The 22572-nt window shown below is 37.0% G+C and overlaps 1 protein-coding gene across 1 annotated transcript; it reads left to right on the forward strand.

Moving 5' to 3' along the window:
- Positions 1-3332: 3332 nt before the first annotated feature.
- Positions 3333-12822, forward strand: LOC113331719 (DNA (cytosine-5)-methyltransferase 1B-like). The gene is made up of 12 exons (XM_026578363.1): positions 3333-3675; positions 6523-7990; positions 8143-9649; positions 9761-9925; positions 10003-10204; positions 10285-10396; positions 10492-10639; positions 10755-10952; positions 11055-11333; positions 11438-11599; positions 12023-12241; positions 12401-12822. The coding sequence occupies exons 1-12, from the start codon at positions 3603-3605 to the stop codon at positions 12551-12553; spliced, it is 4686 nt and encodes a 1561-aa protein (XP_026434148.1). The 5' UTR covers positions 3333-3602; the 3' UTR covers positions 12554-12822.
- Positions 12823-22572: the final 9750 nt, after the last annotated feature.

The following is a 22572-nucleotide window of genomic DNA, read 5'->3' on the forward strand; positions in this document are numbered from 1 at the left end:
CCATTATGGCACCCCACAAGATATGTACAACACATTTTTGATGTACAATGCCTCAAGGGTGATGCGACAAAACAGTTTTGTACAAGGTATACCAAAGGAGGAAATCCATGGAAATTTCTCTTTGGTTCTGGAGGAGTGCACGTATGATAAGGATTCTATCACGGTCGTTCACAAGAATAAACCATCATGTAAATTGCATTGGGATAGAAGGGCGCATTACTTGATCAACCTAGGAAGGCCAGCCAACAAAGGTTTTGAAAATGCTCTCAACTATATGGAATGGTACCTGAGTGTTTCTCGCATTCGTGTAATCCGTGATCTTAAACCAAAGCCAGCTTCATACAAGAGTATCCTCAAAGACAAACCTGTAGGTTATGAAAGATTGGTACGTATTTTTTTCTTAGTTTAGTTTAATATTATGGGTCAAAATAGAGTAATAGCCGTTTGATGGTATGCTATGTTTTAAAACAGAAGGGCAGGTTCAAGAGTTTATCCAAATGGTGCACTAATTGCATAAAAGCCGGAGAGCCTGTGCCACTTGATAAGATAATAAAGCACCAAGAGTTGATTGATAACATTGACAATGAAGATTATGCATCTCAGTTTGGGGAAAAAGCCAAGCAACCTAAAAAGATTGTGAAAAAAAGAACTCAGGCGTCATCGAGCACTCAAGTTGATGAAACCAATGATAATGTTGGTCCAACTCGTCGCAAATTCAAAGGAAAGAAATAGTAAACTCTCGATGTTTTTCGTTCACTAAATGGATAACTTTGTTTATGTCGGATTGTGTCGTTTTCAAACAATGTGTCAGATTATGTCGTTTTCAAACAATGTGTCGGATTTTTAGTTGTTACGTTATGTTTATGGATCGTGAATGGTTCCTTGTATGGATTATGCATGATTATGTTGCTATGTTTATGCATTTAACGATGACTCGCAAGCAAATCACATGAAGAGACATGAAACTGTTGAATTTTGGAACACAATCGGAAGCTAAGTTTATATATTAACCTACCGATTACGGGGATTTTTCATTTTTTGGTCAGAATCGGAAGCTTTATATATTATTAACCTACCGATTCTGGGGATTTTTCAAAATATTTTGTCAGAATCGGAGTTTTTTAATATACTTTGCCTTCCGATTATTCAGTGTAAAAAACTTTGTTTCCTGGAACCAAACAACACCATAATCTGGAGGTATATGTGCACCTTGACTTCCGAATAGTAATAATCGGTAGGTTTAGTTTTTATTACCCTATCGATTATTATATGTAAAAAAACTTTGTTTCCTGAAACCAAACAACACCACCATCGGAATGTAAATGTGCACCTTGACTTCCGAATAATAATAATCGGTAGGTTTAGTTTTTATTACCCTCTCGATTATTCTATGTAAAAAAACTGTTTCCTGGAACCAAACAACACCATAATCGGAAAGAAAGTTGACTCATAACATAACCGAATATTACAATCGGTAGGTTGTTTAACAAAATAATCAACCGATTTCGTATAATCAGTAGGTATTGTATTTAGCATATCTACCGATTATGGTAGATTTCAAAATTTGAATTTGGGGCAACTTATAATCGGTAGGTCTTGTAATATATTTAACTCCCGATTAACGCTGCATCCAAAACACAAACCAAGTGGTTATGGCTAGCTGTGTACACTCAAAACCTATGGAATATGGCAAGGGTTCGATCTGTGGCTCCTTATAATCGGTAGGTTGTTAAGTTGTATTCCCTTCCGATTATAGCAGGTTTCAAAATTCAATACATGAAGGATTTTAGAAAAAAACTCATTTTGGGGCAACTTATAATCGGTAGGTTTTGTAATATATTTAACTCCCGATTAACGCTGCATCCAAAACACGAACCAAGTGGTTATGGCTGGTTGTGTACACTCAAAACCTATGGAATATGGCAAGGGTTCGATCTGTGGCTCGTATTCCCTTCCGATTATAGCAGGTTTCAAAATTCAATAATGAAGGATTTTAGAAAAAACTCATTTTGGGGCAACTTATAATCGGTAGGTTTTGTAATATATTTAACTCCCGATTAACGCTGCATCCAAAACAAGAAGCAAGTGGTTATGGCTGGCTGTGTACACTTAAAACCTATGGAACATGGCAAGGGTTCGATCTGTGGCTCCTTATAATCGGTAGGTTGTTAAGTTGTATTCCCTTCCGATTATAACAGGTTTCAAAATTCAATACATGAAGGATTTTAGAAAAAACTCATTTTTGGGCAACTTATAATCGGTAGGTTTTGTAATATATTTAACTCCCGAAAAACGCTGCATCCAAGACACGAACCAAGTGGTTATGGCTGGCTGTGTACACTCAAAACCTATGGAATATGGTAAGGGTTCTATCTGGGACTCCTTATAATCGGTAGGTTGTTAAGTTGTATTCCCTTCCGATTATACCAGGTTTCAAAATTCAATACATGAAGGATTTTAGAAAAAAACTCATTTTTGGGCAACTTATAATCGGTAGTCATATATGTTGGATAACCTACCGATTATAAAAGGGATTATTAGCCGAAGTATCTACACTATAATCGGTAGGTACAGTTTCAATTTAACATACCGATTCACCTCTAACCTACCGATTATGGTGTAGGCTCCCGATTATATAAGGGCATATTGGCCATTTCGAAAAATCAGAAATAAGGGGTAGCTTAGAATTACGTTTGGATAACTTTTTCTGTCTTTTAGTGTCGCCTCTAATTCCTTTTGGGTCGCCCTAAAAATGCTAGTATTTTTTTATGCCCCTCATTCCATCGAAAAAAAAAATCTATGAACTATGAAGAACCCGAAATTATATCACAAAATTGGTTAAAAAGACCAAAATTAACAATTTCCGGGTGAAAAAGATTTGTACATTTTGATCCTCTTTAAATGGCAAAAAATTAAAAAGATACTGTTCAAATGGACAAAAAAATATAAAAATAGCCATGATGTAACCAGTTTCATCCTACTAATTTTCAAATATTTTTTCTTATTTTTAATTTATATCAGGATGCATTCAGTTTCATCGTTGCTATTTTTTAAGTTTATGCCGCGATGAATCTAGCTTCATCCTTGCTAAATTCTTTTTGGCCATTTCACCCATACTAATTTTTACTCGTACATTTGAACCATGTTTTAAGTTTTTTTGGACAAATGACTCATTTTCCGAAATTATATTGCCATTCACAAAAGTTCAGCATAATCGGACACGTCACACGAGTATTTCAGTTTGTGTACCGTGTGTCAATATTTTATCGGACACGTCGCAGGAGTATTTCACTCCCAGTGTCGATATCTATCTATTTTACCCTGAAACCAGAAACTCATTGAAAATTCAAATGTTTTCAGGGTTTTATTTATTTTTCCTTTTCACAACTTGGCGCGAATACTGAACTCTTTCCCGCCCTCATCCTCTTTACTCTTCCAGTATATAATGTAAAAGTGCGGTCCAAATCTACTAAATATCCTAGAACAAGGGTTCCAAAATTCCATTCCCCCTCTCGGTCTCCCCAGATCGAACATTCTGAGGGTCATATTTCAATCTGGTCACTCATTTTGATTTTCTAGGTTTTTTTTCTTCATTTATCAAGATGGGATCTGCAGCTCTATTGGATCCCAAACCAATCGTCGCGTCCGATGGTGCTGATAGTTGCAACGCTTCAGGTATAATCTCACTCTACCCAAACTCTATATTATATGTATGTTTGGTTTTGGAGTTAGAGTTAGGGTTTGTTGTCATCTGTGATTTCCCCTAATTTGCGTGAATTTTCTCACCAGACTTCCCAGATTCAGGTAGGATTGCAAAAGTAAGATATCATTAAACTGTTTGTTAGGGTTTTGCAGTAACGCATCTAACCTAATTTGCTCGTTTACCAGAAGTAACTTTTGTTCTGATACATTCTGACACTTTGTTGCTAGGGCTTTCTGACAAGTATGTATTACTTATATTACGTTTGTTAGGGTTGGTTCAATTCATTTCGTAATAGCATCTTCTTGTTTGTTTTACCATTGCATGTATAACTGTTTCTATACATCTAGGCATGACAAGGTTTATTTATTCATCTTGTATGGAAGGTTATTCTCCTGCAAGAAGATCTCCATCATTTGTGATATGTGACTATGTGTAGAGTTTACAGTTTGTGTGTGTTTTGTTCTTGGTGGTTCTTAGTAGTATCTCTAAAATAATTTATTGGGATGATAATGGGTTTTTTTAAGCAAAATTTGATTTTTGAGTTGTTGTTATTATCATTGGGCATTCATTTATTGTACGTTAATCCCGATGCACGCCTCTAGTTATTGTTCCATGTCGGGGGGGGGGGGTGATCTTTTTGGAAAGATATTAATTGTGGTTTTATTACAATCAAAAACCTCAATTCCTTGGGATCTTGTCTTCTATGTTATTAGTTCTATCTTGGGGTTCCTTTTTTGGTTTTGCTAGAAGTATCTAACAGCTTTATATGTAAAGTAGGTATATTGTTGGTGGATTTTTAGCTTTAATTGTGCATTGTGCATATTTGAAGAATTTTGAATCCTTCAATTATGACATTGTCTTTTATAGATATTATGACCTGGAAATTGATATCCCTAAGGTGAATTGTATTGGTCCCAAATCTAACCTACAAACATCATGCTCGTTGCATATAAATAGGGAGGGATGCTTTGTTACATGTTATTATACTGCCATACGTGGGTAAACCAAAGATATCTGGTATCTCTTTTGTTTGTCAAATTCATCTTTGGGATAGTTTTTCTCGTTTAGTTATAGATCAGATTGCAGATGTTTAACTGTTGTAACGTTCCCTCCTCGCAAGGTTAAGAGTTTTAGCAGGATATACGGTACTATGGCAATACCTAACACTTATTCGATCCTCTTTTCTGTTTCATTCTCTTTTCTGTTTTTATTGCTTATGATCTATTTTCTTTTTGAGTTATCAAAAGAAAGGTCAATTTGCTTTTCCTGATACTGTTCACTCGTTGAGTTATGTGTTATTCAACGTTATCTTTCGTATAATCTGTTCACAATTTTTTTTTTGTGCAACTTGACAGCATGTTATGAGGTTTATCCTGCAGTTTTGCTTTGCACTTGCTAATTTTTCTTCGCAGATTTCTTGAGTAGTATTTGTTTGATGCCATTCTTGATTCTGCACAATGTAGTGTTGATATTTGCAAAAGAGTAAAACTGTCTGATAAGTTATCCCCGGTTCTCTGTACACGAATTAATTCCAGATTTGAGTTTTTGAACCTTACCTGTTCTTTGAAGAGATCTTTATCCCTGAGAAGCTTGAATTGGAGATAGCAGATGATTACCTCTCTTAAACTTATCGTTGGTTCTATTATGAAATGTCTGTTATCAAACAACTTTCTTAAAGTTAAAGCACATGGGTGTTCGAATGTCTATATACCAAAAAGACCTGACACTTATTTGTTTGTTTGCATGTGGGTGTTCACCACACTTCATTTCAATAGGTTTCTTTTAGACACAGTTTAGGTTGTTGAAACTTTGCGTATATCAAGATGCTGAGTAGTAGAACTCATGTAGGGTTTTTAGCAGTTGATGTGGTATAACTGATTTGCGGGAATATCTACCACTTCATATATCAATTGACCGTTTTCTGTCGGTTTTAATGCACAGTTGGTTGATACATTTGCTTGTTTAGTTGTTAGTAGTTTGCTATTGCATTTTATGGCATTTATTCAGTACTACACAGTTCGGTTTTGAGTTTGGTGTTAGATAGCTCATTCTTACTTTTTGTCTTAATGATTCCTACTCCTTTTTTCCCTGTTGCATTTTCTGTTTGTTTCCGTAGTTTTTAGGTTAGATTTAGCACACATTTTTTCAGATGTTGTCTAACAAGCATATTTATGGTGCATCATAGTGTTCCTTCTTTTGTCATCTTACTGTATTTATTAGTTTTTCATTAGAGTTTCTCATCCTGTCAATCTTGATTAAGTAACTAATTATCATATTGTTTTGAGCACTCTCGAACATGGTTCAAGTATATACTCTTGGTTGAGTTATTGAATCAAAATCTTACCCTGCACATTATGTTGACTGCATGCTCAAATGGGCTGCATATTTGCATCTTATAGGGGTATATTGCTAAGGCCCTTAAACTACCCGTCACTTCTTTTTATATAAATTTTTTCTTTGATTAGAAAAGATACGTGGTCCGGCACTTCCTCTATAAACATCAGTTATTCCTTTTTTTCCCTTTATTCTTTAAGGGGATCTTAAAAGTACCCGGATAGGTTCCCAAAAGGCTTACTTTCTTGTTATTTAATCTCATAGTATTACCTTTGTTATATATATATCTGTGTGGAATATTCTTCTGATTCGTGCCTTTCTAGATTTTGTCGATGACGTATCACCACTTATATTCGTCAGATATCTCTTTTCTTCCCTATTTTTTACCTTTTAACTAGATTATTAATTGGTTTTCTAAGTTGCTTAGCAATTATGGATGAATATGATTCTAATTGTTTTCTTTCTTTTTAATTATGTATTAATAGAAGAAATGAGGAGAAAGACTAGAAGTGGCAGCCGGAAATCTACAAGCTCTGACTTTGAGAAAATAGTTGGTGATGAGGTTGTAGCTGCAGAGGTACCCAAAGTGAAGAAGCGAAATGCTTCCAAGAAGGTTGAAGATCCTTTGCCTACTCAGAAAAGGCCAAAACGTGCAGCTGCTCCCTCAAACTTTCAAGAGAAGTCATTTCGCCTCTCTGATAAGTCTTCTGTCGTGGAAGCGAAAGAAGAACATATTGTTAATGATGAAATCAGCGCAATACGTCTTACTTCTGGCCCAGATAATCCTCGACTGAACAGAAGACTCACAGATTTCACTTTACATAAGGGGGATGGGAAACCACAGCATCTCGAGATGTCAGAAGTGGATGATTTGTTCATTTCTGGTCTGATCTTAACGTTGGACGACAATCCAGAGAATGACAAAGAAAAAGTAAAAGGAGTGCGATGTGAAGATTTTGGTCGGATAGAGTCCTGGGCAATCTCGGGTTATGAAGATGGGTCTCCTGTTGTTTGGGTCTCAACTGAGCTAACAGACTATGTTTGTGTGAAACCTGCAAGCAACTACAAGAACTTATATGACCTTTTCTTCTGCAAGGCTCAGGCTTGTATCGAGGTTTACAAAAAGTTAACCAAGTCTTATGGAGGGAACCGTGACTTGAGTCTAGATGAACTGCTTGCTGGAGTAACTCGTTCCATGAGTGGAATCAAGGGCTTTCCTGGTGGAGTGTCTGTTAAGGAATTTGTTATCTCACAAGGTGACTTTATCTATAAACAACTGATTGGGTTGGATGAAACTTCCACCAAAAATGATCAAATCTTTAACGAGTTACCTGTACTTGTTGCTCTTCGAGATGAGTCAAAGATGGGCAATGTTAGAGTACCTGCCAAACTATTGTCAGGTGGAAGTTTGAAGATTGGAGATGTAGGAGAGAAATTGGATAGCATGTCTATGGAAGTCGATGACGATAAGTATGCACGGTTGCTGCAGGAAGAAGAGGACTGGAAGACAATGAAAAACTCAAGGAAAAATCAGCGCGCTGCATCAGCAAATGATTACATCAAGATCAGTGAAGATGAAATTGCAAATGATTATCCTCTACCAGCATACTACAAACCATCTCCCGATGAGATTGATGAGTATCTAGTCCATGACATGGATGACAATGTTGAACTCCCAACAAACATGCTTCATTACTGGTCGCTCTACAATGTAGATCTCAGACTTATTTCTTTGGAGCTTCTTCCGATGAAGTTCACTGAAGCTGATGTTACAATGTTTGGCTCTGGGGCCATGACTGCTGATAATGGGGGCGGATTCTTTAGTGATGATACTGGTGTTTCTGGAGCACAAGCCGGAGACGGGGTTCCAATTTATCTCAGTGCAGTAAAGGAATGGTGTATTGAATTTGGATGTGGACTGATGTCGATAATGATACGTACTGATCTGTCTTGGTAAGTCAGCTTATATTTATCTGTTAAGTAAAAATAGTAATATACCAATAATACTCGAGTTGGAGCTTTCTACATATAGAATTTACTACCTCCTGTTAATTATTATCATATGAATTTCTAGTTATTCATGTATTGGGTTCTCATTTCTTCAGGTATAGACTTGGGAAACCATCAAAACAGTACACTCCATGGTATGAAACTGTTACCAAAGTGGCAAGGCTTGCGATAAGCATCATCAATTTGTTATTGGAGCAAAGCCGGGTAGCTCGGCTTTCTTTTGCAGATGTGATCAAGAGAGTTTCTGACTTTGGGAAGGACAATCCGTCTTATGTATCATCTAATTTGGCAGTAGTTGAGAGGTTCGTGGTTGTCCATGGACAGATCATACTGCAACTATTTGCTATATACCCTCATACATCCATCAACAAGTGTGCTTTTGTCACCGGCCTTTCTGCCAAAATGGTGCAAAGATGCCACACAAAGTTGAAAATAAAGGGGCGGCATAAGAAAGATGAGCGACTCTTGAACCCTCGGGCAACAATGGGACCTATTATATCTAAAAAGCAAGCAATGCAGGCGACTGCAACAAGGTTGATCAGTAAAATTTGGGGCGAGTACTATTTAAATTACTCACCTGAAGTTCCAGTCGAAGGAGATATGTGTGAAGTTAAAGAAGATGCAGAGGTAGAGGAAGAGGCTGAAGAAGATATTGAAGAGGAGGACGCCGAAGAGAAGGTGGTATTGCTTGATGAAAAGGTTCCGAAGTCTCATTCACCAAAACCAGTTAAAGCTAAGTCAAGTAGCAAAGAAATCAGATGGGATGGGGATTCTATTGGCAAAACTTGTTCCGGCGAGTCTCTTTACAAACAGGCTATTGTACGTGGTGATGTGGTTGTTGTTGGAGGTACTGTAGGACTCGAACTTGATGATTCAGATGAAATGCTGGTTATTTGCTTTGTGGAATACATGTATGAAAGATCAAATGGAAGAAAAATGGTGCATGGTAGGGTTATGAAGAGAGGATCTGAGACTGTTCTTGGTAACACTGCTAATGAGAGGGAGGTTTTTATGACAAATAATTGTCACGAATTTGAATTGGGTGATATTAAACAAATGTTTGTTGTGGAAATAAGAAAAATTTCTTGGGGACATCAGTATAGGAAGGATAATGCTAGTGCTGACAAATCTGACACGGCACGAGCAGAGGAGATGAAGAAAAAAGGATTACCAATGGAGTACTACTGCAAGAGTTTGTATTGGCCTGAAAAAGGTGCTTTCGTTAGTTTGCCTTTGAAAAGCTTGGGTCTTGGAAACGGGGTTTGTAATTCCTGCAAATTAATGGAAACTCAGAAGGAGAAAGATATTCTCAAAGCAGCTTCATCAAATACTGGCTTCATCTACAAGGGAGTTGAGTATATGGTTAACGACTTTGTCTATGTCAGCCCTGAACACTTCACAGCAGATGAAGAAGAGCTTGGTACTTTTAAATCGGGCCGAAATGTTGGTCTGAAAGCTTTCGTTGTGTGTCAGTTGGTCGATGTTGACTTCCCTAAGAACTCCAAGAAAATTACCCCCCAGTCTTTTGAGGTTGAGGTCCGGAGATTTTTCAGACCGGAAGATGCCTCTTTCGAGAAGGCTTATGCATCAGATGTTAGAGAAGTAAGTTAAAAGCCTCTCTCTTTCTCACTTGCTCCCTCTCTCATGCATATATGCATTACACCTGCCAGATTATTCCTTGTTTGTCTAATAGTTTGTCATCTGGAAATGTAGGTGTACTACAGCGAAGAGACACTTCATGTGCCTGTATCAACCTTAGAAGGGAAGTGTGAAATCAGAAAGAAGTGTGATCTTCCATCTTTTGGTGGTCCTGGAATGTTTGAGCATGTCTTCTTTTGTGAACACCAGTACGACCCCACTAAAAGAACTATAAAGCAGGTAAGTAACCATTAAGCTAGCTATGTTTACATCTCTCTCTCTCTCTCTCTCACTCACTATTTACACTTCATGGACAGTTGACACCAAACATCAAGATTAGGTTTTCTCCGGGCAAGGTAGTTAATGATGCTGCAGTCCGTAAGAAAAAGGGAAAAGCTAAAGCCATTGAAGATGAATTAGATGTTACTGACAAACAAGATATGTCTCAGGAAAATCGCTTAGCTACTTTAGATATTTTTGCTGGTTGTGGTGGGTTGTCAGAAGGATTACAACAAGCTGGTAAGTTCACTATTATTAATTTCCTATTCAATTTATTTGTAGATACTTAGATATACTATCATTTGCTTTGGCATTCACAGGGGTTGCATGTACTAAGTGGGCTATTGAATACGAACAACCTGCTGGAGAAGCATTTATAGTTAATCATCCAGATGCTTTGATGTTCGTTGATAATTGTAATGTGATCCTGAGGTAATTGCTTGCCTTCTTTATTTTATTTTCATCTACTTTCCGTTTGACATATCTAGTTTGCATCCTTTTCACTTGCTAACGGATTCTTGCTGCAGGGCTATAATGGAAAAATGTGGGGACCTAGATGATTGTATCTCCACTCCCGAGGCTGCTGAGTTAGCTGCAAAACTCACTGAGGAGAAAATCAACAATTTACCATTACCTGGTCAGGTGGATTTTATCAATGGTGGTCCTCCGTGCCAGGTCTGTGAGAACTCTTACATGCTAACAATGCAATTTGGCTTTAATACCCTACTTGTTTAGCCTAATTTATAATATATTACTCTTTACACTTTTACTGAATATAGTTCTCGTGTAGGGTTTTTCTGGAATGAATAGATTTAATCAAAGTACATGGAGTAAGGTCCAATGTGAGATGATCTTAGCATTTCTATCCTTCGCCGATTACTTTCGGCCCAAGTTTTTCCTTCTTGAGAATGTGAGGACCTTCGTATCATTCAACAAAGGACAGACATTCCGCTTAACTTTAGCTTCACTCCTTGAAATGGGTTATCAGGTACCTGTTTTTTATCGCTTATACCCTGAGTACTTTCACCTAATTTGTTTGTATTTTAAACGGTTGAAATGCTGGAATCAAAACTATAATCCTGTGTTATAGGTGAGATTTGGTGTTCTAGAAGCTGGCGCGTTTGGTATTTCTCAGTCTAGAAAGCGAGCGTTTATATGGGCAGCTTCTCCAGAAGAGAATCTACCTGAATGGCCTGAGCCAATGCATGTTTTCAATAGCCCAGCATTGAAAATTGCACTGCCGGGAGGTGTGCAGTATGCAGCTGCACGGAGTACATCTACTGGAGCCCCTTTCCGTGCGATAACTGTAAGAGATACAATTGGAGATCTCCCACCTGTTTCAAACGGGGCATCTAAGATCGAGATGGAGGTATCTTTTGGCTTTTCTTATAAATCAAGTTCCTAGAATCTATTTATCGATTAGCAGTTTGTTTTCTTCCCTGTTCTCTTAATCTTTGTCTCTGTTTTTCACAGTATGAAAATGAACCTGTGTCCTGGTTCCAAAAACAAATTCGAGCAGACATGGTGCTCTTGTCTGATCATATATCGAAGGAAATGAATGAGCTGAATCTTATCCGGTGTCAGAGAATTCCTAAGCGCCCGGGTGCTGATTGGCTATGTCTTCCTAACGAAAAGGTATCTGCTTTTAACTTGTCACTAAAACATTTGCATCTAACAAACCCACTTCAAACCTAGGCCTCAGCATGTGGTTATGCACTCTAAAATAGTTATAAAGCTGACTAAATTGACCGTTTCAGTGCCCACCAAGCAGGGACGAAGCTAGGAAACTAGCCGAGGGTAGGCAAAAAAAAATCTCCAAGTTTTTAGGGTAGGCAAAAGTGGAAAAATAGGCTTGGAACCCATAATACAAAAGAAAAAAGGCTTAGGAGCCAGCTTAGCAGAGTAGGCAGTCCCTTGATGTGTGATGGCTCCGCCACTGCCACCAAGCATATGTTGGATCTTCTCTACTTACGGTTAACATAAGGTCAACGAAATTGAAACCTTATGGATGATTGTTTAATTGGCTGTGTTGTTAATTGGCTTCGTTGTGGAGTGTAGGTGAAACTGTCTTCAGGAGAATTGGTAGACCTGATACCATGGTGCCTTCCGAACACAGCGAAAAGGCACAATCAATGGAAGGGGTTGTTTGGAAGATTGGATTGGAGAGGTAATTTCCCAACCTCTGTCACTGACCCTCAACCTATGGGTAAAGTTGGAATGTGCTTCCACCCTGATCAGGACAGGATTGTTACGGTTCGGGAATGTGCTAGATCCCAAGTAAGTCATGATTTTTCCAACTTTCTTTACATTATTTATTATCATAGCCATCTTAAGCCTTGTAACATCTTTGCTCATTAAAGTGTGAAGTACAATAATTAACAATTAACACATAAGATGAAAAATACTAAGGGTTTGATTATCTTTTTTCTTATGCAGGGTTTTCGGGACAGTTTCAAGTTTGCTGGAAACACTATTAATAAGCATAGGCAAATTGGAAATGCAGTGCCACCTCCATTAGCGTTTGCTTTGGGTAGAAAACTCAAAGAAGCTGTGGATGGAAAGGGCTTATTTAAAGGAGCAGAATGCTGAAATTCCTCGAAGCATGTAGGGATTCAAAAGATAGCTCAGTAGCCAGCTTTGCCTGACTGATTTTTTGACTGAAATGATATCCACAATCATGTCAAACAATATTGCTTTCATCTATATCTAAATCTATACTAAATAAAGCAAAGCCTGTTCACCTCTTTTTGGCTTATTTGTACATAGTGGTTCTTTTTCTTAGTCCTTGCTTTATTTAAGCTGAAAATGAATTTTGGTGGTTTAATCAGAATGGAGGCAAATGCAATATTTTTAGGTTAGGAGAATGTGGATGTTTTTTTTTTCAGGTTAAGAGAAAGTGGATGTTATTCATGTGTATTACAATTGCACTTGATCATCTGCGAGAGTGTTCAAATGTAGTTATGGAGGAAATTATATTTGGACATAAACATCAAGGACAGTCTTGTATGTAATCTAACTTTGATGTAGCTGAGAATCCTCTTGGCTGCTGCCAAGCGAGTTGTCCTTGGATGCTGCATATGTAGATAAACCCACCAAAAACAAAAGCAATATCAGTCATCCTTGGATGCTGCATATGTAGATAAACCCACCAAAAACAAAAGCAATATCAGTCATACTCTCTGTTGGATGATGTAAAGAACCCACCAAAAACCATACTTTGTAGGATCTTCAATCAGTACGTCAGACTTGCTCGACTTAATGTTAGCATGAATATAGGTTTAACATGGCTTAGAACCAACCACGTTCGTCTTCTTCTTCAACAAGTCAAAGGCTTACTTGATTGGAGACAGAAAGTCCTTTTAACATCAAGACCAAGAAAGTAGTATAAAGGATCCCGGAGAGCATTCCAATGCAAAGGGTCAAGGTTATCCTACGTGGAGGTCTTATTAACACATTCTTATGTGTGAGTCATTAGAGCATTTCTAATGCAAGGGGTGGAGGTCATTAAAAACTATGCCACTTAAGATTTAAGACCTTTTATTACCAAAATTCCATCTCCAATGCTAGGGTTAAGGACCTTGGGTTGTGACATAATTATGTGGGGTGGAAGAGAAAGGCTAAATAAGACCTTCTCTATGACCTTGGGTCAAAGTCCACATTATCAATTGTCTCTATTTTAACTTGAATATTGTTAGATAAAACCTTGAGAATTGAAGATGATTTTTTGGGTTGAAAGGTGTTAACTTTATTTGCTTTGTCCATATATGAATGACCTTCGTAGAAAATGTGATATTTAGACCTCCACATAGGATCACCTCCACCCTAGCATTGGAGATGCTCTTACTAGTTAACGAGTTGATCACGATTTTTGTTCTCCTCAGATCTTTTTTTTGCTCTCCCTTTAACAAAAATCTTTGTTAATGGCATTAGAATACTAATGAAACATATAATCTTTTTTTATTAGTTTTTAGCCATTGGCATGGGAAGACTAATCATACCGTACAACTTTGTGCATCCTTTAAATTCAATGTGAACAATATGACCCTTCTTGTTAGTCAAAATTAGTTTTCTGATTTTCAGTTATTTCCTTTACATTTTTTTAGATATATATTTTAAAATCACATTTAAAATAAGAAAGTTAAAGTTTCCAACATTTAAGCACTTTTGGATTCTACTGCCAAATTGTAATGGTACCCAACTATGACTACTGAGTGAAGCTCTGTAATTTTCTTTCTTTCTTGGTCTCATTTCTTCTTCTCTGTTTTCACTAAGATAGTTGAGAAGATACCAAACTGTAAGATGCAGAATTTGAAACTTCTCAGCAAGACGCAATTATAGCCCATATTAGTATTAGCAACATAAAGCAGAAGAAATAAAACCCAGATCCATAATTAACTTTGGGGAATTTTGATCAATTTTTCTCCCTATACAATCTACATCTATCAATCCATTATCAACAATTAAGGTATAATTTACAAAAGGAAATAAAGATGATGAAGAATCAGAAGCAAAATGATACATGACGTATTTTGGCAAGTCTCATATATTCAATATTTGACTAAATTTTGGATATTTATAAGTTTTGGTATTTAAGTTATTAGGATAATTAGTTTTTTCTTAGATTTATTCTGTTTTTGTGAGAAAAATATATTCTCCTAGGTAGTTTAGTAATTTTAGACTTTTACATTTGGAGGCTATAAATAGCCATTTCCATTATCATTGTAATTAGCCTGGGAGCTCGTTTATTGAAATATTATTAACCAGTTGGTTGTTATTTGGGTTAAACTCCATTGTTACTTTCTTGTACTCTTGGATTAGAGTTTGCTCCTGGATTGGAGTGTTTTATCGGTTACTTTAAGGAGTGGATTCTCCTTGTTTTCAAATCGCTTCCGTGTGCCATATCAGGTGGTACCAGAGCAGGCTTTTCCTGTGATGTTCGTCTGTGGATTTTGCCTGGAAGGATCGATCGAAGAGTCTCGTGATATCTAGGTTATTTATCGAAAAAAAAAAACGTGCATTCATCGTCAAGTTGAAACTTCTGTTTTGGTACGTATCTTATTCTTCATCTGTTGCGGTTTACTGAAATCTTTGTTTTCTTACTTGAAGAAAAAGAGTTGAAGAAAGAGGTATGTTCGGTGAGATCTATAGATATTGATACTATAGGTTGTTGGGTCTTATTTTTATTACTCGTCGACACAGACTAAGTCCATTAACTATTTTACTCTACTGTTCTTAGTTTTCAAAAACCCATTTTAATTAAGTGGTGTACACTAAGTGTCTGTTCCATCAAGGGATAGTTTTCAAACCTCTCGTTCAGTACCTACCCGGGAAAAGTTAATTTATATGCAAGAATCAAGATGCATATACAAACCTATACTTTTCGTGGTTGATATATACTGGAGAGTAAACTTTGGGATTTTGTTATCCATAATTGTTGTGAACAAAATCTGGTGGCGATAAAAATGATGGAATCTTTGGGGTTAGAGATGGATTGGTATCCTGTCCCAGACCGGATTAAATGGGTCAATAGCAAAGACGGCCTAACTACTTGTTTAGGTGTTTGCAAAATTCCAATAGCAATTGGTAAGTGTTACTCCGACATAATCATTTGCGAAGTAGTTGACATTGACGTTTGTGATGTTGTGTTGGGTGCTCCATGGCTGTTTGAGGTTCGAGCAAGTTGTCGTGACAACATTTGTGAATTCATGTGGGGAACAACCAAAGTCAAGCTAGTGCCCGGTAAGCGACCGCCAGGAAAATTAAAAGAAATGGTGTCTAAAAGTGCTCTTCATGCAACATGTGATGTTAAGTTTCAAGGAAATCTTGGTGTTGATGAAAGCGACAGTATCCAGGCCGTTAATCAAATTACTGAAGACAATGAGATACTTAATGAAGGTCCCTCCCAAATGGATGCAGTTGTGGTAACAATTCCCAAAAGCTCATATGAAGATCCTTTTGCAATATTCTATACACCTATATCTGTCGGATGCTCACAAGACTTTTTGTGGAAGTGTTCATGGGAATTTTTGTACTGTGGCCGATCATGTATTTGGTACATGTTAATGAAGAAGCATATGAAGAAAAAATTAGTTTTTGAACGGTAAGTGATTCCGATGCATAACTCAAGGTCCACTTGTGACACAAGTGGGAGCACCAAAGTTCTTTCTTCAACTTGTCATTCTCGGTATAAACTCTAGACGAGTTTCGTTGCAGTAGGGGAACCTGATACGGGACGTATTTTGGCAAGTCTCATATATTCAATAATTGACTAAATTTTGGATATTTATTAGTTTTGGTATTTAAGTTATTAGTTTTTTTCTTAAATTTATCCTGTTTTTATGAGAATAATATATTCTCCTAGGTAGTTTAGTAATTTTAGACTTTTAGGTTCTTACGTTTGGAGGCTATAAATAGCCATTTCCATCGTCATTGTAATTAGCCTGCGAGCTCGTTTATTGAAATATTATTAACCAGTTGGTTGCTATTTGGGTTAAACTCCATTGTTACTTTCTTATACTCTTGGATTAGAGTTTGTTCCTGGATTGGAATGTTTTATCGAGTTACTTTTAGGAGTGGGATTCTCCTTGTTTTCAAATCGTTTCGGTGTGCCATATCCCAAAAACCAAATGATTATAATTTTCATAAAACTTTAAATTTGGATAATTATAATCCAGTTTTACATTGTGAATCTCTCTTTTAGGTTTAAGGCCAGGGATTTAGTGTTATGGAAATACAATAATGAACTGACAGCTACATTTTATCATGCTATACGACAAGAGAAATTATGAAAGAAACTTGGGATTGTGCATCAAAGAAGTTATAAAGTCGATTTATTTGTTTTTAAATTGGTCAAAATAAATATATATACAGAAATGAAAGAAATTAAATACAAAAAGAAGCTTGATTAAGTGGTGGTACCGGCAATGATTGTGATCGTGATGTTAATAAATTCCTGTTAGTAAATATTCCTATTTTCTTACACAATTACATCAGTTATGTGCAAAACCCATTAACATGCTCAATTACACAATTTGAGACTACTAATTAGTGACTATTTAACAAAGAAGAGAAACGATATTGTGGAAAATTCGTGTTTAAATGCAAAATATGAAATACCAAATCAACATATTTGGTAGAATACTTCAGTTAGTTCACGAGGGGTGATACAAAATGAAAGGTAACAAATAGGGACAAAATTATGATAGTCAGGTACTCTCAGTTTTTAAGCTTGGAAATAGAAATATCAAATACAATGAGATTATTGATTGTTATTCGAAGCTTCCAGCAAATGGTTACACTCTCTTCTGCTGCGATGGTTCATCCTTTGGAAATCCAGGCGTTGCAGGTATTGAGATTGTTGCAAGGGGCTGTGAACGTCAGGTGATAGGTACTCTGTCTGGTGGAATTGGAATTGCTACTAACTTTATAGCAGATATGTATGCAATTCTTTGTGCATTGGAATTGGCAGTGTATCTGAACTGTAAAAAAATAATTGTGCAATCTGATTCCTTATCGGTGATCAATTTGTTTAAACAAGGAAATGTACCTTGGTTTATCAGAGAAAGATCGGATGAAAGTACTACAAGCAATGGAAGATGTTCAATTTTATCAAGTTTTCAGAGAAATCAACTTTTCAGCTGACACCTTAGCTAAAAAGGGTGCAGTACTGAATGTTGGAGAAAAAATTATACACATGGAAAAACCTTCTTTTCTTAGGAGAATTGAAATGTCTGAGGTAGTTTACTACATATTTTGTTGAGTCAGTAAACATGATTATTATCTTTATTTTTCTTTGTTGATTGTTGAGTTTTCTTGAGTCAGTCCCGTAATATTGTTTAGCTTTTGCATTTTTTTTTAATAAAAAGTGTGATTTAGTAAAAATAAAATAAAAATGAAATACCAAATCAGGTATTTGAACAAGAATTTCTCCATTTAAGAGGGTTGGAATGTGCACCCGAATTTAGAGGGGTGCACAAATTTTGACTCATAAACATAGATTGTAAGGATTTAAGTTAAATTAAAACTAACAGGGGGTTAGTCCTCCTGAGAATTGGGGAAGTTGAGTGTAGTTCAGTTTTTCCCCGTTAGTCGTGGAGGAGTTCGAAAGAGTCTGTCAAAATCCCCGTTAGTCGTGGGGGAGTTTGAAAGAAACTGTTGAACTCCTTGTTACTGGTAAAAACTAAAATGTTAGGGAGTTGGTTTGTTTTGGGGTGTTCTGGGGAGTTTATAGGTTCGACTTGGTCGACGTTTTTTTCCCTTAGTTGAACCTCACACTGTGAGTACAAAAAATCATCTACATGTTTGGATTCCTACTAAATTAATCAAATCTAAAACCAAACATCTATGTTTTTGGATTCTTACGGAAACTCCATTCTCTTAATTTTTTTTTATATTTTATTTGAGTCATGTTGTGGGTTCACGCTCGTGACAACATTTTTAAGGGTCCGACCCATTTTCCGACCTTGAATATTATATCATTTAGAATCCCCGAATTGATGTTTAGCCTTCGATTATTATGACTTTGATCTTGGAATCGATTCTGGACCTTGGAATTTCCTGGGACTTTGTGTTGGAAGTTAATGACATGATAATGAAGTCTTGATGAGATAAAATATCCGTCTTGAACCAATGGAACTTGTTAATTAGGGTTTACTTGGCCAAAACCCTAATTTTCTCTCTTTGTGCATTCTTGAGCTTCTGAGTTTGTATAGACGCATATGTGGGGAAGAGAGAATTTTTGAACGGTTCCTGGCTGGCTTTGATGTTGGTTAAGGGCCGTGATAAAAGATAGACACTTACTTTTGAAGTCACAGAGTCCCTATCCCATGTAAATTCTGAATTCAAGTTTGTACTGTACCTAAACCCTAATTTTATGTCTGACTCTTTCAGACACTCTGGAGAGGAGCATCTATCTTGTGGGGTCGGCACCTCGTGTGATGAAAGCTTGTTTAATTCATTGTACCAATCAGACTCCTCTTTATTAGAGAAAATACATACTTTTGAAACTAAGTGTAGTTTCGTCAAAACCACTATGAGCTTGATGTTTCTTTGGAATGAGAGATATATGGAGATTCCTTAGGCATATTCATGTCTTGAAAGAGAGATTGACGCGTTTCTGGTTCTGCTTTTGGAAATCATAAACTCGAATTTCTCGTTTTGAGTTAGATTTCTTTATTTTTTATGAAATTCCGCCTCTTTGAATTCCGATTCAATCCTGTTCCTCTTTGAACACTTGGATAACTTAATAATCACGTGTATGAGGTCTTTGAAATGAGCGCTTGGTCAGTATCTGGATGTATAAGGGCGTTCTTCTTTGAAAATACTCAAAATTATAAAATAAGGGTATTTCGGTCAAAATCCCTTATGAGCTCGTCTATTCTGAATTGATGAGACAAAAATGGTTGAAAGAGGTGTAGATAATCTTCCAAGAGAATGGAGAGAGGCTCAACTCCTTGCTATAAGAAGAAAAATCCAATTTTCATCCACCTTTCCAGAATTAGGGTTATTTCGTCAAAACCATAATTCTCTTTTAATTTTTTCTCCCCCAAAAAATTCCGAGAGAAAATGTGAGTCCAAATACTCTATAGAAGCATACTTTCTCGTGTGAGGGTCTTGGCTCTTTCCTTTTTGGATAAATTCCTTTCTTTGTCGAACTCTTGAAATTAGGGTTTTTTGGTCAAAACCCTAATTCTCTTTTCAACTTTCTCTTCTGAAAAATTCCGAGGGAATGGATCACGTCCCGTTGGACTTGGAAAGTGTTTTTACACGAGTGGGGAAGGTCTTGGCCATGACTTGGAGGAATTATTTGAAGGAGGAAAAGCCTAGGTTTCCTTATCTGAGCCAAATTTTCTTAATTTCCTCTCTTTGCTCCAATTCCTTTTCCTTTTTCTGGAGAGATCCCCTTTTGAGATAGGATCGTAAAGATAACTATTTTTCACTTTTTTTCTTTCTTTTTTTTCTTTTTGAGGCGTGTACTAGTTACGGAGATCGGTCCACTCTTCTTTGGCAAATCCTTCGTACCGAGATTCCATTTTTGAGCCGAACTCTTCTGTCTTTTCCTGAAACTCATTTCTTTGCTTGACTTGAACTCTAGTTGGAAAACCGTGTGTATGGGTCTTATATGAGTGGATAAGAACTTAATCAGCTTTCTTCAATCATCTCTGATGCATAATTCTTCGACCATCGAATCAATAGAAGTAGTCATATTTGTCAAGGATTCTCTTTGTTTAGGTGTTCGTCATAAAACTTCATATTTGAGACACTTAGGGAGAATGAATGTAAAATATTTATATGGACTCCGATTTGAGTCCATCACCAACTTTGAAATAAAATGAGATAGGATTTCTAACACAAAAAGAATGACTCGATTCCGAGTTCGTTTGGCCAATCAAATCCATGCATACTTTTGACTTCAGAAATCTCATATAAAAATTTCAGGAGTTTTCAGATTGCACTTACTTCGGTGTTGGGACCACATCTCCTAGATCGTTTGTCCGTTTGAAGCGCACTTTTGGTATGTTCTTGGGAAGACATAAAGGAACATATTTGATTTAGAAAGTACCCCGAAATTCCTTATGAATTGTCATCAGTTTTCAAGTCTTCGTATTGCAATGTTCATCAATCTGAATTATCAAATGAATCCTTGTTTTAGTTGGATTCTTAAAACATTCTCTTGTTTCAAGCAAAACCCCTTGGAGTATTATCACTTCAATACCCTTCCTTCTCTTGGTTTAGGTCGTGAATTTTGTATTCTTACGCCAGAGACACGTCCGTGGTATTGATTATTCGTTTTTACTCTATGGTTTCCAGAAAACGTATTTTGCTTGATCCCTTGTTAAAGTGTGGACCCAAACAAATCCAAGAGTATCTCATGAGATGTGTGATGGATTTATTGATAAGTACATGAATCTAGGCATGAGGGTATGCTTGAAGGGACTAGGATAAGAAAAGGCTTGAAGGGATTGTAGGAGGACAAGGTTTTAGGGGGACAGGCCGGTCCTCATGTAAATCAAACCCTAGTCCTGTGTTGTTGCTCCCTATTTTAACCTATGTAATTTGAAATTTGCAGCCTTGTCTGATCTTCTCTTTGTTTGTAGAGTAGTCTTCATGGTAAGAACGAGTTAGATCTTGGTAGAATGCGGATGAAGAGGGCTTCAATAATTTCAAAAGGATTCCAGGAAGAGATTCAGGTGCAGAGACAACTGACCGGCATGAGGGTAATTTCACAGAACCCATATCTTGACTTCGGATGAGACACTTACATATGAATTATATCATGAGAATGATAACTCCGAACAGTCTTGCTTCTGATGATTTTGTAAACGTGGGAAACTTGGTGACAACCCGTGAGAATATTTGGGCTCAATTCTGTCAGAATCCGTCGGGGTGAGTTGAGTTCAGGTCCTCGTATTTTAGAGAGTTTCTTAATCTGGAATGTAGCATGGTAAATGAAGAGCTGAAACATGCCAAGAAGGTGGCTCGAGATGCAGAGGCCAAAGTGAATCAACGGAACATGAAGAAAGAGATTTTCTCTAGAAGGCTCTGTCGGAAGATTTCTCCGGGGTTGATATTTTCTCTCTCTGAACCTTTTCCATATGCATATGGTAAAGGAATGGGACCCTCATGAGTTCGAAATTGATGCAAACACTATATTTGTCCGTTGGGTATGCGAGTAGGTGAAAACCCTAAGTTAAATTCGTAATATAAGTTCATTCCTTGCGCGATCCTGACTCCAAAGGATGTAAAAACTTCGTTTGATGTCCGATTTCAGTGGTTGACCCCCACTATCGAACAGAAAAGACCCAACCTTCATCAATTGGATAAATTAGGATTTCCAGCTTGTGTTTCCGATGATATATCCATATGAAGTTGAACTTGGAGTCCAGATCTATTTATCAACAATTTCTTTAAGTGTTTTGATGACGTCTCTTGCATCGTGTATTGAAACATCATGCCCTTTTAACACATGGTAAGAGAGACATGGTCAGTTACTTTTATCTATAACGTGTTTTCGAATTCTCTACCCATTTGTCTTAGTTCGTCGAGTCATGTACTAAAGTATGAGTCGCGTCTAAGTAGAGTGGAAACTATAGACTCCTCTTCATACCGATTGTGAACCCTAGTTTGCTCCTGCATGCGTTTATTATTGAGGGATAATTTGAATGCTTTTTCTACTTGATATAGTTCTGGTGCACGCGTATAAAACCCTAAAACATCTTATCTTCAGTCAGGATCCGGGACATGGTTGCAATTGCTGAGTACAGATGCTGATGGAGAAGAATTCGACGAGACTAGAGAGAGATACGAGATTTCTCGAGATAAGTCCCCTTCACGATTTTAAAGGCTAATCTCTAGTCACCTAATCCCAAGTAATAACATGTTGTGTTGTGGGTTTGGGGAGTTGGATGGTCTTGATGTGTCCCGATCTTTTGAGACTCCTGCGCTGATCGTTTCTAAATCTGTTATATGAAAATTGGATGTCTGGGCCACCTCATGTTGGTCATGCAGTTATGTGATGTACGATTCTCCTTTAGTCCCCAGTTTGATATAAGACTAGGAATTCCCATTGACTCGGGATGTTTGGAAAATGAAGTAAGACCCTTGTAGCG

This window comes from Papaver somniferum, unplaced genomic scaffold (assembly GCF_003573695.1).
Source record: "Papaver somniferum cultivar HN1 unplaced genomic scaffold, ASM357369v1 unplaced-scaffold_128, whole genome shotgun sequence".
Lineage (NCBI taxonomy): Eukaryota > Viridiplantae > Streptophyta > Magnoliopsida > Ranunculales > Papaveraceae > Papaver > Papaver somniferum.

Excerpts from the sequence above, each read along its gene's own strand:
- LOC113331719 (XM_026578363.1), top strand. The coding sequence starts at position 3,603 with ATGGGATCTGCAGCTCTATTGGATCCCAAACCAATCGTCGCGTCCGAT. Across the intron at positions 3,676-6,522 it reads TGATAGTTGCAACGCTTCAG|AAGAAATGAGGAGAAAGACT; the intron begins GTATAATCTCAC and ends ATGTATTAATAG. Across the intron at positions 10,953-11,054 it reads TCCTTGAAATGGGTTATCAG|GTGAGATTTGGTGTTCTAGA; the intron begins GTACCTGTTTTT and ends CCTGTGTTATAG.